We start from the raw sequence: 12,884 nt of genomic DNA on the forward strand, positions 1-12,884 counted from the left end.
AGTTCCCCAAATGTAATTTCAAGTTGGTATTGTCCTTGGCTGTGCCCCTCCCATAACACAATATTTCATCTGTCTCACTAAGAAGTCTTTGGAGTCACTTTTCACGTATGATGTACAGCTGATGCTCTGTGCCTCCATTGTTTTCTTACAAAATCAAAAACTCTATTCCTTAGAAGAAATTAAACAATTGACAGCAAATGGATTGCTACTCTGCAGGTTAGTTAATAGTTTGTTATTGTTTCCAACCATTACATATACATTGAAATTCATGGATCAATCAGTTTCTTTTTGGCTAGTGACTTGAGGCCAGTCTTCACCTCTTTGTTCCGTAGACTGAAGATGAGGGGGTTGAGTAGTGGGGTCCCCACAGAGTACAGAAGGGAGAGCACCTTCCCACTGGTCTCTGAGTCACCTGCTGTGGTCCTAGCATAGACCACCATGGCGGAACCATAGAACATGGCAACTGAGGTCATATGGGAACCGCAGGTGGAGAACGCCTTGCGCCGACTGACTGATGATTTCATCCGCAGGATGGTGGTTAGTATGTTGACATAAGAGAACACAATCATTAGGAATGGAAGCAGGACTACAAACAAACTAAGAATGAAAAGTGAGAGCACATTAACTCGTGTGTCACCACAGGCCAACTTAAGTACGGGTGAAAAGTCACAGAAGAAATGGTTAATTGTGCCAGTGGCACAATAGGTCACACGAAACGTGAGGACAACTTGTTCAAGGGCCACCACAATACCACCTGACCAAGTGCTCGTCACCAGCACCATGCAGGTTCGCTGGGTCATGAGAGATCCATAACGCAGTGGGTTGCAGATAGCAATGTACCGGTCACAGGCCATGACACCTAGAAGGAAGCACTCTGTTACTCCCAACAAAGAGATAAAGAACATCTGTGCTGCACAAGCAGTGAGAGAGATTCTTCGGCCATGTGGGTGGAAAGTGGCCAGCAGTTTTGGGACAGTTACAGTGATTAATATGCATTCAAGGAAGGACAGATTCCTGAGGAGAAAGTACATAGGTGTCTTCAGGCGGCGGTCAACCATTGTGACAGTGATGATGAGGGCATTACCTACAACAGTGAAAAGATAGGCCAGTGCAAAGAACAAGATGAGGAACAGCTGCATCTGTGGTACAACGTCAGAGAATCCCACCAAGGTGAACTCCATCACAGAGGTCTGATTACTGCTGTTTGTAATGTTGGTGAATCTCATCTGAAAATAGAGGAGAACAGACATGTGAGAGACATCACAACCAAGCAGGATCAAGGAGAAATTGGGATCTCAAGCAGAGCCTCTGAACATCTAACCTGATGTACAGATGATGATTGGACCTCAGGATAAATATCATTCAAGGACCCTAATGGATGGACAGGCAGGAGAGGGATATGGGTAGATTAATTCATAGAAGCATCATAGTAAACCCACTTTGTAGTAGTCAAGAAGCTGCAGCACCAGATGAAATGGCTAAAATAGCATTGCAGTGTGTTCATTTTTCCTTTGCACATATCATGTCATGATATGATATGATATTTTATAGCGCGCCTATACACAAGTGTTTCAAGGTGTCACAAGGCAAGGAAAGGAGAACAGAGGGAAGACAGAGACAACGATCTTATGGGCCCAGTGACATTGAGATGGTGCAAGTGCAGGTGAATGGAAGGGGAAAACTTCAAGGGGAAGAGGGCAAGTGCAGGAAATAATAATAATAATAATAATAATAATAATAATAATAATAATAATAATAATAATAATAATGATAATAATAATAATAATAATAATAATAGGATCTAAACATCAAAACATGAAGTGCGGCCAGCAGGTGGCAATGCAGGGTTAAGTGCAAACAGCAAGTGTTAGATCGTGCAGGTAGGTAGGGGGACTGTAGGGTTGCAGATACAGTCCCAGGTGCAGGGATGTCAGGAGGCAGCGCAGGAGTGCAACTTGGTGCAGGGACCTGGATCGGTGGTTCAGAGGGTATCCATGTAACCAGTGCGTTATCAGATGGAGATCAGCTGGGAAGAGGAAGAGAGAAGGCAGAAGCAAAGAGGAAAGACTTAATCTGCTTCCGGAACCTGAGATGGTTCTGCTGAAGTTTCAGAGAGGCAGGGGGGCTGTTCCAGAGGAAGGCGTCATTTTGGATGGCTTTAGATTAGCGAGGGCTGATAATGAATATGTATTTTAATTATTTATTGAAGAATAGCATATTGTTTCTACAAAAAGAACTATGGAAGAGGTCATATCCGAGGTCAGAGCATTCCAATTGCTAGGTACATTAAGATTGACATATTTTGTTTTGGTTTATACATATGAAGGATGTTGAAGGGGAAGGAGGGGGGCAAGCACAGATAAGCTTACATAGATCTATGGAAAATACAGAACTTTACAAGTCCCACAGATCATTACTAGGTCACCTTCCAGAAAGACAAATTGTCTCATTAGTTCAATCTTGAAACCTATCAGTGCAGAGGAATGATTGATTCATTTCAGTAGGAAGTAAAAGTAATGGGGAGCCACGATGAAGGAGCATCAGAACAGGGTGGACAAGGGACCGTTAGGATGAGGAAGTCATAGTAGCATAGAGTGTAAGGGGGTGGAGTAGCCAGATTCAGATAAAGCAATGTGGGGGAGCGAACCAGTGTCCAGATAACTATTTGAAGACCAGGAGAAGGAATATGCATTGGTAGTGATTATGAATAGCTAGCCTACCTGCTTTAAGGTAGTGCAATAGGTGCATCAGAGGTAGTCCATGGGGACAATAGCAATGTTTAGTCCTTTGTGGAGGGGGAGAAAACAATAGACTTGAACTTGTACTAGAATGCTGAAAGCGCTATTCAGAGTGCTGAGGACTCAAATATAGATAATTCATTTTGTAAAGTGTAAGATGAGATAAGGACAGAATTTTAAGAAGTTCGGGGGATTAATCATGGCAGCTTTGGGGGGTCATGAATTGATGAAGTTTAAGATTGCTGTCAAAGAGAACTTCCGCCACCCCCCAGCTGAAAGCTACGGGTAAGGGGGAAGATGGTTGGGGGCATGTAGGAAAGGGAGAATGTATATGGTGTAAGAGGGTCTGAGAAAGATCACATAGCTTTAGGTTTTGAAACAGTTTAACATCCAGTTTGAAACAGTTTAGCATCCAGCATAGCAGCAGCACCCAGAGTTATGGATAGTAGAAAGGCTATTGGAGATGCAAGAAATATCTCAGAGATGAAGGGAAGGAGAAGATGCTGGTATCATCTGGAAAGAAATGATATGAGAAGCTGAAGGTGGTGAAAAATGTATAAAGAGGGCAGGGTCATGGACAGACTATTGGGGACCACTACTAAGACATGGATTGTGGTGGAGTTGGGAGCAGAAGAAGGAGCTATGTGCCAGTTCCTATTTGATCATACAAGTACATTGCCCTGGAAGACAAAGTGTAACAACATTTTTCAGGGGTGGGTGTGTGATTAAAAGTGTCAAAGTCACAGGAAAGATGAAGGAGGATGAGGACATATAAGATGTGGACGTGGCTATAAGTAGTAAGGAAGATGGGAGCATTGCGTGCCCTATTTCCATAGAGTGTTGGCTGTGGGACCCATAATGTGTAGCGTAACAGAGTCTGTTAGTATTCAGGTAGAACCTTGGAGTAGTTTGAAAGAAGGGAGTCATCTCCACAGCTTGCTGGATTCTTGAGGCCGACAGTGGGTTCCTTCAAGATAGATAAGACAGAAGCCATATTGTAGAAGACTGGGAAAATCTTAGAGGACAGTAACAAACTGAAGACTGCAGATAGGCAGGAACAGGTTGAAGGTGTCAGTTCCCTAACTATCTGTGGTATGATGGGGTCAGCCATGAGAATGGGTACCTGTTCAGCCGAAGGAATGGGGGTAAGTCTGATATTGAAAAGGAGGGCATAGTGGAGAGTAGTGGAGATGAGGCAGGAATGGGAGGTGAGACAGAGAGAGAGAGCAAGAAATAGAAACATTTGGGGCCTCTTATATCTTTGAGATTTTGGAGGGATAGCTGGTGAGGTCATCTGCTGAGGGCAAGGAGGAGAACAAGGAGAGACAACAGGGAAAAGCAAAGTCAGCAGTGTCATGGGGAGTTTGCGAGGATATGAGCGGACAGAAGAACAACGGAGGTTTGAGTTGCAAGAGGATTTGCTAGAGTCCAGAACTGTAAAGAAACTACAGAGTGATACGTTGAAGAAGGCAAGTGGAGCTGGTTCTGTAAATTAAGATCCTTGGATGCTCTTTGCATCTGGATGCTTCGAGAGATCCATGGTTCACGGAATGAAGGAGTGATTCAGTGAGCCGGGTTATGGCGCTCAAGGGGAAGTTGTAGCAAAAAATGGAGGTGGCAAAAGGTTGAGAATTTATTTAAATGGAGGGCCAGGCATTGATACGGTAATTGGCCAGATGCCAATTTTCGTTCAATAAAAGTGGAAAGGGGAGGTTGATTGGAGGAGAAAAGAGTTTGTGAAGTGAAGGAAAGAGTGGTAGTATGGAGAGTATTCAATGAAGGGGTAGAAGTTGGGAGTGGATGAATATGAGCCCCATAGAGTTTCTACAATTGTGAATCTACTGGCAGTGATCAGAAAGAGGTGATCCCAGACACAGTTTGTGGGCCTTACTCAAGTTTGCCATGCTGACTTCTCCCATGAGTATGCTTAGGACTACAGCGAGGAGAGATTTAAGCAGGATTCCACACATGTGGAAGAAGAGGTTGAGGGTGCCTGGAGGCCAGCAATTGAGGGTGGAGACAAATGGGGGTTAATGCTAGGAGTTGAGGAGACATGTGTTCAAATAAAGAGGGCATAAAGTCAAATAACTACAACTCTGCAGGAGTACAGTGATGAGCAGTGGTTAAATCACCTAATCAGCACCATTTTACTAATAAACCTGTAATGATCCCAGTAATGAAGGTAAAACAGAAAGAGCCCAACAGGTCTATCTCTTTTGCCTTGTGAGGTAACGTAGGCAGAGAGCAGGATATATTTTCAGAAGGGGTGTAAGGTGATAACTGTAAGAACTGTAAGAATCGAAAATGCTGCACCACAAATACACCAAAACAAAGAATGCCCAATCAAGGTTCTAAAAATGTATCCTTTAATTAAAAAAGAAGCAATAAAAAGACTATCAACTAACTTGAAACACTAGCAAAAACCACACCTACAAACAGAACAAAGGAAATTCAGACTGATATAGTATGTCCCTCTGAGTAAATGAGCAGGTGTGTTCATTGGTGAAATTGCACCAATGTTACTGTTCATAAAGGCTATGTCTTTGAAGTATAAGATGGACAAGGAGGCCTATGGTCCCAGAGAGTGTTCCTGGTAAACAGTGCCTCTTAATAGTACCTCATTCTTGTTTTAGGAGACTTCTTGGCACTAATCTGCGGTCGATCCAATGTCAAGACGGTATGAGTTGATGCGATCACACTGGCATTGGGCGTTGTGTTGGTTTACAGTGCATGCTCCAGAAGGGTCGAGTTGATGTTTAAGGCAGCGAAACAATGTCTTCCATTGACTCGTGTAGAGTCAAATCGGCATTGAGATAATGGCTTGTGCTGGGTCAAGTCGGTATCTGCATATCAAGTTCAATGACTTTTAGAAGGTCAGTTGCTACCTCAAAGGTCGAGTCTATGGTCAGGTTATTATAGACAGTGCACAGCAGTTTGTTGAGCCAATGCCTGGATGGCTCAAAGTACAGGAAGTGGTTTGAGGTTTCCATGAGGTGCCAAAACCAGCACTGAAGGTCCTTTGTCACCTCGAAGGGCGTTGAACATGGTGGACGAGCACAACGATGTTTCAAAGCAGTGAAACAGGATTCCAGCTGCTCTTGGACTTCCAGGTTGCTGGGAGACCCAATCAAGGGGCTTCAGGACAAGGTGACAACTCTAGAATGGATTGCATCCCAACAGAGGTGCAAAGTATATTCTTCTTCTTCCTGGTGCCCAACGATCAATCAAAGAAGGAGACCCCTTCTTCATAAAGGCAAAATGTCACAGTTGATTGGCCCAAAGCAAGCCTGCTCTAAGGAGGTCAATCCATCATAATGCACCAAGTGAACCTTGTCCTTTAACATCATACCGAGAGTGCCTTGTCCTGTAGGGAATGGAGTTGACAGGGGGGAAACCCTGACAGAAAACCAAGATGGTGGGACACCTTCTTAAGCCTACCTTCCCTCACTAGCCACTTTAACTCCGTCCCTTTCCCATGGCTGCGACTTCAAAGGTCCCCTGATATGCAGCACCCTGGGGTGAGGAGGCTGGCTTTATGTCAGTGGTGCTTTTGAAGCACTGACTTCCAAGAGGTCTCCTATTACGAGGTGCTGGGCTTTGAGGGTAATTGTTACTCTTCTGGCAATGGATTAAATAGAGAGAGCATCCTGACTATTTTCTCACCTGACAGTTGTGGGGACAATCAGTTTAGTGGTGAATATGCTATGACTTGACTTGTTTGACTTGAATATACATTGCCCTGAAATAGCTGTCCCAGGGCTCAAAGGGTTGAATTGCTGTAGCGTTCATAATTGCCTCACAAGGGCTGCATTCGCTCCCACCACACATGCCATCAGGGCTGACTATCCCTAGAGGCCTAAATTGTGTTCCAAACCCAATAATATTTTAAAGGCCAGTGGGAAGAGACCCCCTTCCATTTTGGAGATACCCTAAAACTCTCTTTAGCTAGACCCTAATCTCTCATACTGAAAAGCAAGGCATCCCTTTTAAAGGAAGGCCTTTTTGTGTAAAAGGTCAAGGAAGCACATACAATGCCACTGTTATCAGTTCACCAGCCACTTCAAATAAATGATGCATGGAGATACGAGGATCCCATGATGAAAACGCAGTCCAATTGATACGTTTCAAGGTTGCTATAGTGTTCCAATAGTCCCAGATCTCTCATGTTTACCGTTTAATGCCTATCAAACTCATCCAATCCTTTTTTTCTTGGAAATCATCGATTTCTTGTCCTATGCATAACATGGAAAAGACAAATCTATAAGTCCCAGAGTTCCAAGACAAAAAATGGACTGGATGGCTTCTCACACATGGAATTTGGAAACTTTAGATCACTGTACTCCATTCCAGCGGAACCGTATACTTAGGAAACAAAGTATCACACCCCCTACTTGTACACTATTAACATTGAAGTATAAAAAGTTTACTCAGCATTCCTCTAGCCCATAATTTACATACTGGAAATACGACAGCCCTCAGATCAGTGCAGGCAACTTCAGAGAGGGCCACAGGGACAAAGCTGGAATCCAAGATGGCGGACAGGCCAGATGTCGTTCATTTATATAGGCTGTATAGGGGCTGCTGGGGCTGCTAGTTTTAATTCTAAGCGGCCTTCTGATAGTTTATTGCTTAATTGCAGATGTAAATGAACTTAAGGTCCAAATAAAGGGTCTCAACCGAAGGTGTTCCTTCAGCTACTTGATTTTTAAGCAATACTGATGCCCAGTTAAAAACAAGTATTGGCAAAGTTAATATGTTGTATTTTGTATAGGTATTAAATACAGATTTGCCTGGCACTAGCATCATATGCTCGCGTACTTATGACATTTACCAGCTGTTGCCACCTTATAGCCAGAAAATATCATTATGGCAGTGTCTGCCAAATGCCTATTCCTTGCCTACACAAAAGCCCAAACTGTTGACCTAAACAATGCTAGTTTAGGTAGTGGATTCGAGTGAGAGGAGGGTACAGATCGACGTGTAAAGTTGTAAGAGCAGCAGTGTCATGCAAAGGGTAACCATGTTTCCATGAACCAAATCACAGAATGATTGAGGTGGTGGTAGACAAAGCGGCCAGTAAGAAAGGAAGAGATTGGCCACTCCTGAGAACGACAGTAAGGCTAGCATGTGGCTAAGAAGTGGCGAAGGAAGATAAGTTTGTTTTCATACAGGGATCAGAGGGGTATGCAGGTTTGGAGTGGTTAAGGTTTGAGCAGATATGGTGCTGCCTAGTAAAACTGAGAAGTCTATTCATGAAGTAGAAGAGTGAAGGCGAAGAATTGGGGGGAAGGGCATGCTGCAGATTGCAGAGAGTCTCCCGTAAAGGAGAGGCAAAGGCATAGACAGGTTGTGTGTGGCCTGTGGGGGTATTCCCCATGGACCACACCCTGACATTACCCTCAGGAGAGGAGAATCTGCCCGCTGCACGAGTTAACTGGACTACTGCTTGTGGTGTGCTGTCCAGTGAGCACACTTACAACCCTGGCAGAGCCCACCTCTTTTATTTACCTATTCAAAAGAGTCACTTCACATTTTTATAAAAATGATTAACTCATTATGACATTGTATGCTGAGGTCCGGAGCGTGAGGTCTGGCTGCAGTGGATAACTAGGCCTGGATTGATCAAGTAATCCTGTAATACATATAGTTTCTGCATTCATCATAGCAACTCTTATGTTGCATTGTGTCACATTGTCTCCTCTCTGTCGGGAATATATTTATTATGTGCACACCTCCATTTAAAATAGCTGTTGAAGAACTGAGTGCCAAGATGGTTCAGAAGGTAGCTCAGTGTGTCAAACACTTCTTAGAGACATCTGTGTTCAGATGTAGATCATAATTTCAAATCCAGGCAAAGCAGAGTCATCCTTTCCTATCGCCGAGGTTGATAAACCTGCTGTTCGGGAGAATTCACAAGAATGTGCTAATTTCCCTTAACTTTTGAGACCCCCAACAACTTTTGAGACCCCCAGCAGAATTTGAATGTTTTACCTGGAAAGAGTGTTAGCCTTTTTTCTGCACTCTTTAATGTATTTTGATGTGTGTTTTACTTTTGTGTTCTTTGGATATGGGGTTTTAAATAACTCAATAGGCATAATCGTTTTCTTGTGTGTCACGCAGCACCTTCAGTGCAGTGGACTCCCTAAGGTTTAAATACCTTCTCTGGGACTGACTCCCAGAGCATGTAAAGTTAAATTGACTTTGCTAGTCTTTTTGAATTCGTAGACCCAGCACACACTATCTTCCTAAAGAGTTACCCTTTCCTATTGAAATGGCTGGTGGCAGAGGTTTAAGTACGAAGTACCATAATTTTTCCCGCGATGACCGCGAACACCGGTAGCTAAAAATCGGGTCAGCCATTTTTTTCAATATGGTGCCCATGACCCCTCTGTAAAAACAGACTTCGGTCATCTTTTTTCGCCGTTTCTTTTAGGAAAGGTCCTTCCTGTGTTTAACCAGGTTTGGTCTCTTTGTTTGATGCCCTTTGGCGGGCTTCAGTGCTGAAGCCCTCCTCTAGCGCCTGAGTATCTTGGGTGAACAGGATGTGTGGGAGGTGTCCGAAACTCCCTGTGCTTAGTCTCCTAGGAGACCTGAATGCACTCTGGCGTGAATCGTTGGCTGACTGTCCGGCAAGGACAGCCACCCTGTGGGTGAGTGGCAGCTAGGCTGGGATGAATGGGAGATAACTGTTTAAAAGGCGATTCTCCAGGGCTGGAAGGCAGAGTCGACCACTGGAACAAATGAACCGAAGACGAGCTGAAGGAAGAAGACTGCTGCAACTCCTGGACCGTTGGTTTGCCCGGTGAAGCCGTGCTGCAGGTCCGAATTGCTGAAACTCCATTAACAGAGAAGCTCCTTCAAGGACAGCTTCTTCCCTCAAGCTGGTGGGAACAACCAACTCGTAAGGACCTGGACACCATCTCCATGCTGGTCGAATTTTCATCAGAGTGCTGTTGAAAACCGGATAGCCAGTGAGAAGGATACCAGTTTGTGGACTTTAAGGCACTCACACCTTAAACCGACTCTTAGCCAAGCTTGTGGCGTCTTCCCTGGGCAGTGCAGGAACCTCCCGACGTCCTCCTTCTTGTCCCCACGACTGAAGCTCAGGAACAGCGAGATCTGCAGGAACTGCCAGGAACAACTGCCTCAGCTACAGCTTTCTTCATACCTAAGGTACTGTGCAAACGCAGTGTGGAAATCTTTTCTGCCACCGTGGAGGTTTATGAAACTTTCCCCACATTGGAGTCTTGTTTGCTCCTAATCCGCCATATAACTCTTTTTCTGGCAATCTACTTCCTCGAACATTGGCAAAGACTTAACCGTTTACTACCAGAACTGTGCTATCCTATCCAAGACTCTTAACCATTGACTTTGGCCCAGGCCTATTGAATTGCCCACTTCATGGGAGCCTAACTTGTTCAGAAACGTATTGGTTGTGTACTCTAGTGTATTAGGATTGTGATACTACGCTGCTTCTTGCTAGTGGAATGTTTTCCATCTGACTGTGTACATAAATGTATATCTTTTACCAAGAAAACTTGAATAGTGTTTGTTTGAACTACTGTGATTGCAAGTCTTTTGTTTAACATCTGGTACTGCTCACATCCCACTTGAGATAAGTCTGGCTGCTCCGCCACTGCTACCACATAACTGTGTAGTACAGGCTTGTTCCAAAGGTGAGAGTGTGCTTACACCTATAGTCTTAATTGTGTGTAGTGTTCCCAAATGATACTGCATGTAATTCTGCCTAACACCTGCGTATATAAAATCTGGTGACAGAAACATCTACAATGCTATAGGGAATGTTAGCATCAGTATGTGTGGTTTTCCAAACGAGATTTGTAATAAGTGGGGAACCAATGAAGAGCCTATTGGATTAGTCTTTTTTTCTGCAAGTTTTCATCATGAATAACAGTATGTCAACCAATAACTAAATGCAGGCCAATTTATGACATTTCTTTCGCTGGATGAATAGATATATTTTAAAATACAGAAGACAACCCAGAATACATATTGTAGGTTTCCATCACTTATAATTCTGATACTAATTGACAGTATTTTGTCGACGATTTGGGCTTGAAATCCTTATTGTCTATTCTTTGCTTCAAAAGGATTCTGTTCTTTGGAACGATTTAAAACCCCCATAATAACACATTATATGAAGATGTACTTAGATAAATCTTCCACTAATTTAGGACACTTTAGATCGCAATGTTTACATTATCTGAATGAAAATAGTACTGTTTGTGAAGATCTAGTGAGTAACCACAACTTGGCAAAGCTGAAAATGATCTCCATGACTGGATTTTGCAACATGAAGCACTTAAGAAATATAGGTTGAATAAACAGCATATTCTCACAAATGGAATCAAAATACTACACCTTATTGTACTTAATTTCCAGGTCCAGAAAGTTAAAACCATGTTTATGCACTTCTGGTCCAACATATTATGCACCCTAGATGGGTACATGTTAGAGGCATCCCTCCAGTAAATAGGGGTTGCCAACTCTGCAAGCTCTAATGCCCTTGAACCTTGGAAACATTTACTCCTTCACTACTTATTTGCTTAGACGCAGGCTGCTCAAGGCATTTGTATATGATTTTGATGGTATTACCCAAATTGACCTTTTACAATTGACCTTTTGTCCTAATTGACCTAATAATAGTGGTCCTAATTGACCTTCTGCACAATTGATTTTTACCTTTATTTTACTTTTATATATATGGGTGGGGTGGGTTTTGGGTAATAAATAATATAATGGGATTGGGTGGGAGCTGCAGGGGGTGTTGGATTGAGTGGGGGATTGTGCGGGGTTTGCCCCCGCATATATGTCCTAATTGACCTTCATTTCACCTTCAATTGTGAAAAGGTCAATTCTCCCGTGATCAATTGTGAAAAGGTCAATTAGTATACATCCTATTTTGACTTCTTCAATGCTGACCATGTATACATGTCTGTCTACACTTCACCCACGAAGCAGGGAGCCAACACAGTCACGACCTGAAAATCGATCTTCAGACAGTAAGACTCCCTGCCGCTAATGTCTTTTCCAAGTGCAAACCTGTTACTTTAGCATTATAATCATTTGCGCGACGTGAGTACATATTCAATTATGATGCCACGCTCTCCTATCAGGCTACAAGGCACACATCTCTGTCCATTAGCAACACGTCGATTGATGTACTAGCGTGTATATTTTCTCCTGCATGTTAGCCTTGCCCTCTTCCTCACAGTATCGGATACGTCGTCTCCACTACTTTGGCGCGTGTACTCAGCCTTTAAGTCATCATTTCAAGCCTGGTACTTGGTCTGTCATTGTTAGCACTCCTGTTCTAATTGGCCTGTTACCGCTCTGCACGGCTGCCGACTTTGGTACGTATTTGTTCTTTGATCTGCCTGCGGAACGCCAATTGAGTGTATGCCCCATCGCACAGAACTTTACGTGACCCCTCGCACTGCCATTTACTGTTGATTTTGGTCCACTGCGCTACTCTCCGGCGGATTGCACACTGGGTGATCGTCCCGCCCACTACAACGTTGGCCACCAGCCTGGATTTTACCTGTGATCACCTTGACTGTAGCGTATGCCCATGTGCTTGCAATTCGTACATAGCATGATTAGCCTGTCGCCTAGACCTGCTTTGATGCCCACTGCACTGCCTTGTTGAATTCTTATCTGCCTCCTGAACATATTCCCACTGTCCTGAACTGCTATGTGCCCATTACGTTGCCTTTTTGAAACTGACACAGCACTGCACGCTTTATTTTCCGGGTGCACGTTCACTGAGTAACTGATAACCCTCTTGCCCTCTCCGCTGCTATTATGCATCCCCAGAGTGCAGCATGTATTCTCTGTCAATTTGCCTTTTGCCTCTTTTTCACTATTATTGAACATACAGACTCTGCATTACCCAGCCGCAACACCCCCATAGCACCACCACCACAGAACTACACACACATCCTTTTGTCACCCTTCTGTGCCTCCCAACACATATTGTACACGTACCCTACTATGCACATACAACACCCTACGGGTACCATTGTCAACTTACACCAACAACTCCCTTTTCACTCAACCATGGATGGCCCTCTGACCAACCCTTACCTCAACGACCCAGCTCTTTGGCTACATGACTTCGCCAGG

The 12,884-nt window shown here is 43.8% G+C and overlaps 1 protein-coding gene across 1 annotated transcript in view; it reads right to left on the reverse strand.

Annotated features, from left to right (window-relative positions):
* Window positions 1-266: 266 nt before the first annotated feature.
* The window catches only part of LOC138520295 (olfactory receptor 6C74-like), a 126,941-nt gene continuing 114,323 nt past the window's right edge, over window positions 267-12,884 (reverse strand). The window contains exons 6-7 of the mRNA XM_069632737.1: window positions 9,805-9,813; window positions 267-1,226 (exon numbers count right to left, since the gene is read on the reverse strand). Of these exons, the coding sequence (XP_069488838.1) occupies window positions 267-1,226; window positions 9,805-9,813 (969 nt within the window). The remainder of the gene's footprint in view (window positions 1,227-9,804; window positions 9,814-12,884) is intronic.

The sequence above is a fragment of the Ambystoma mexicanum genome, chromosome 13, assembly GCF_040938575.1.
Source record: "Ambystoma mexicanum isolate Mex_15411 chromosome 13, UKY_AmexF1_1, whole genome shotgun sequence".
Classification (NCBI taxonomy): Eukaryota; Metazoa; Chordata; class Amphibia; order Caudata; family Ambystomatidae; genus Ambystoma; species Ambystoma mexicanum.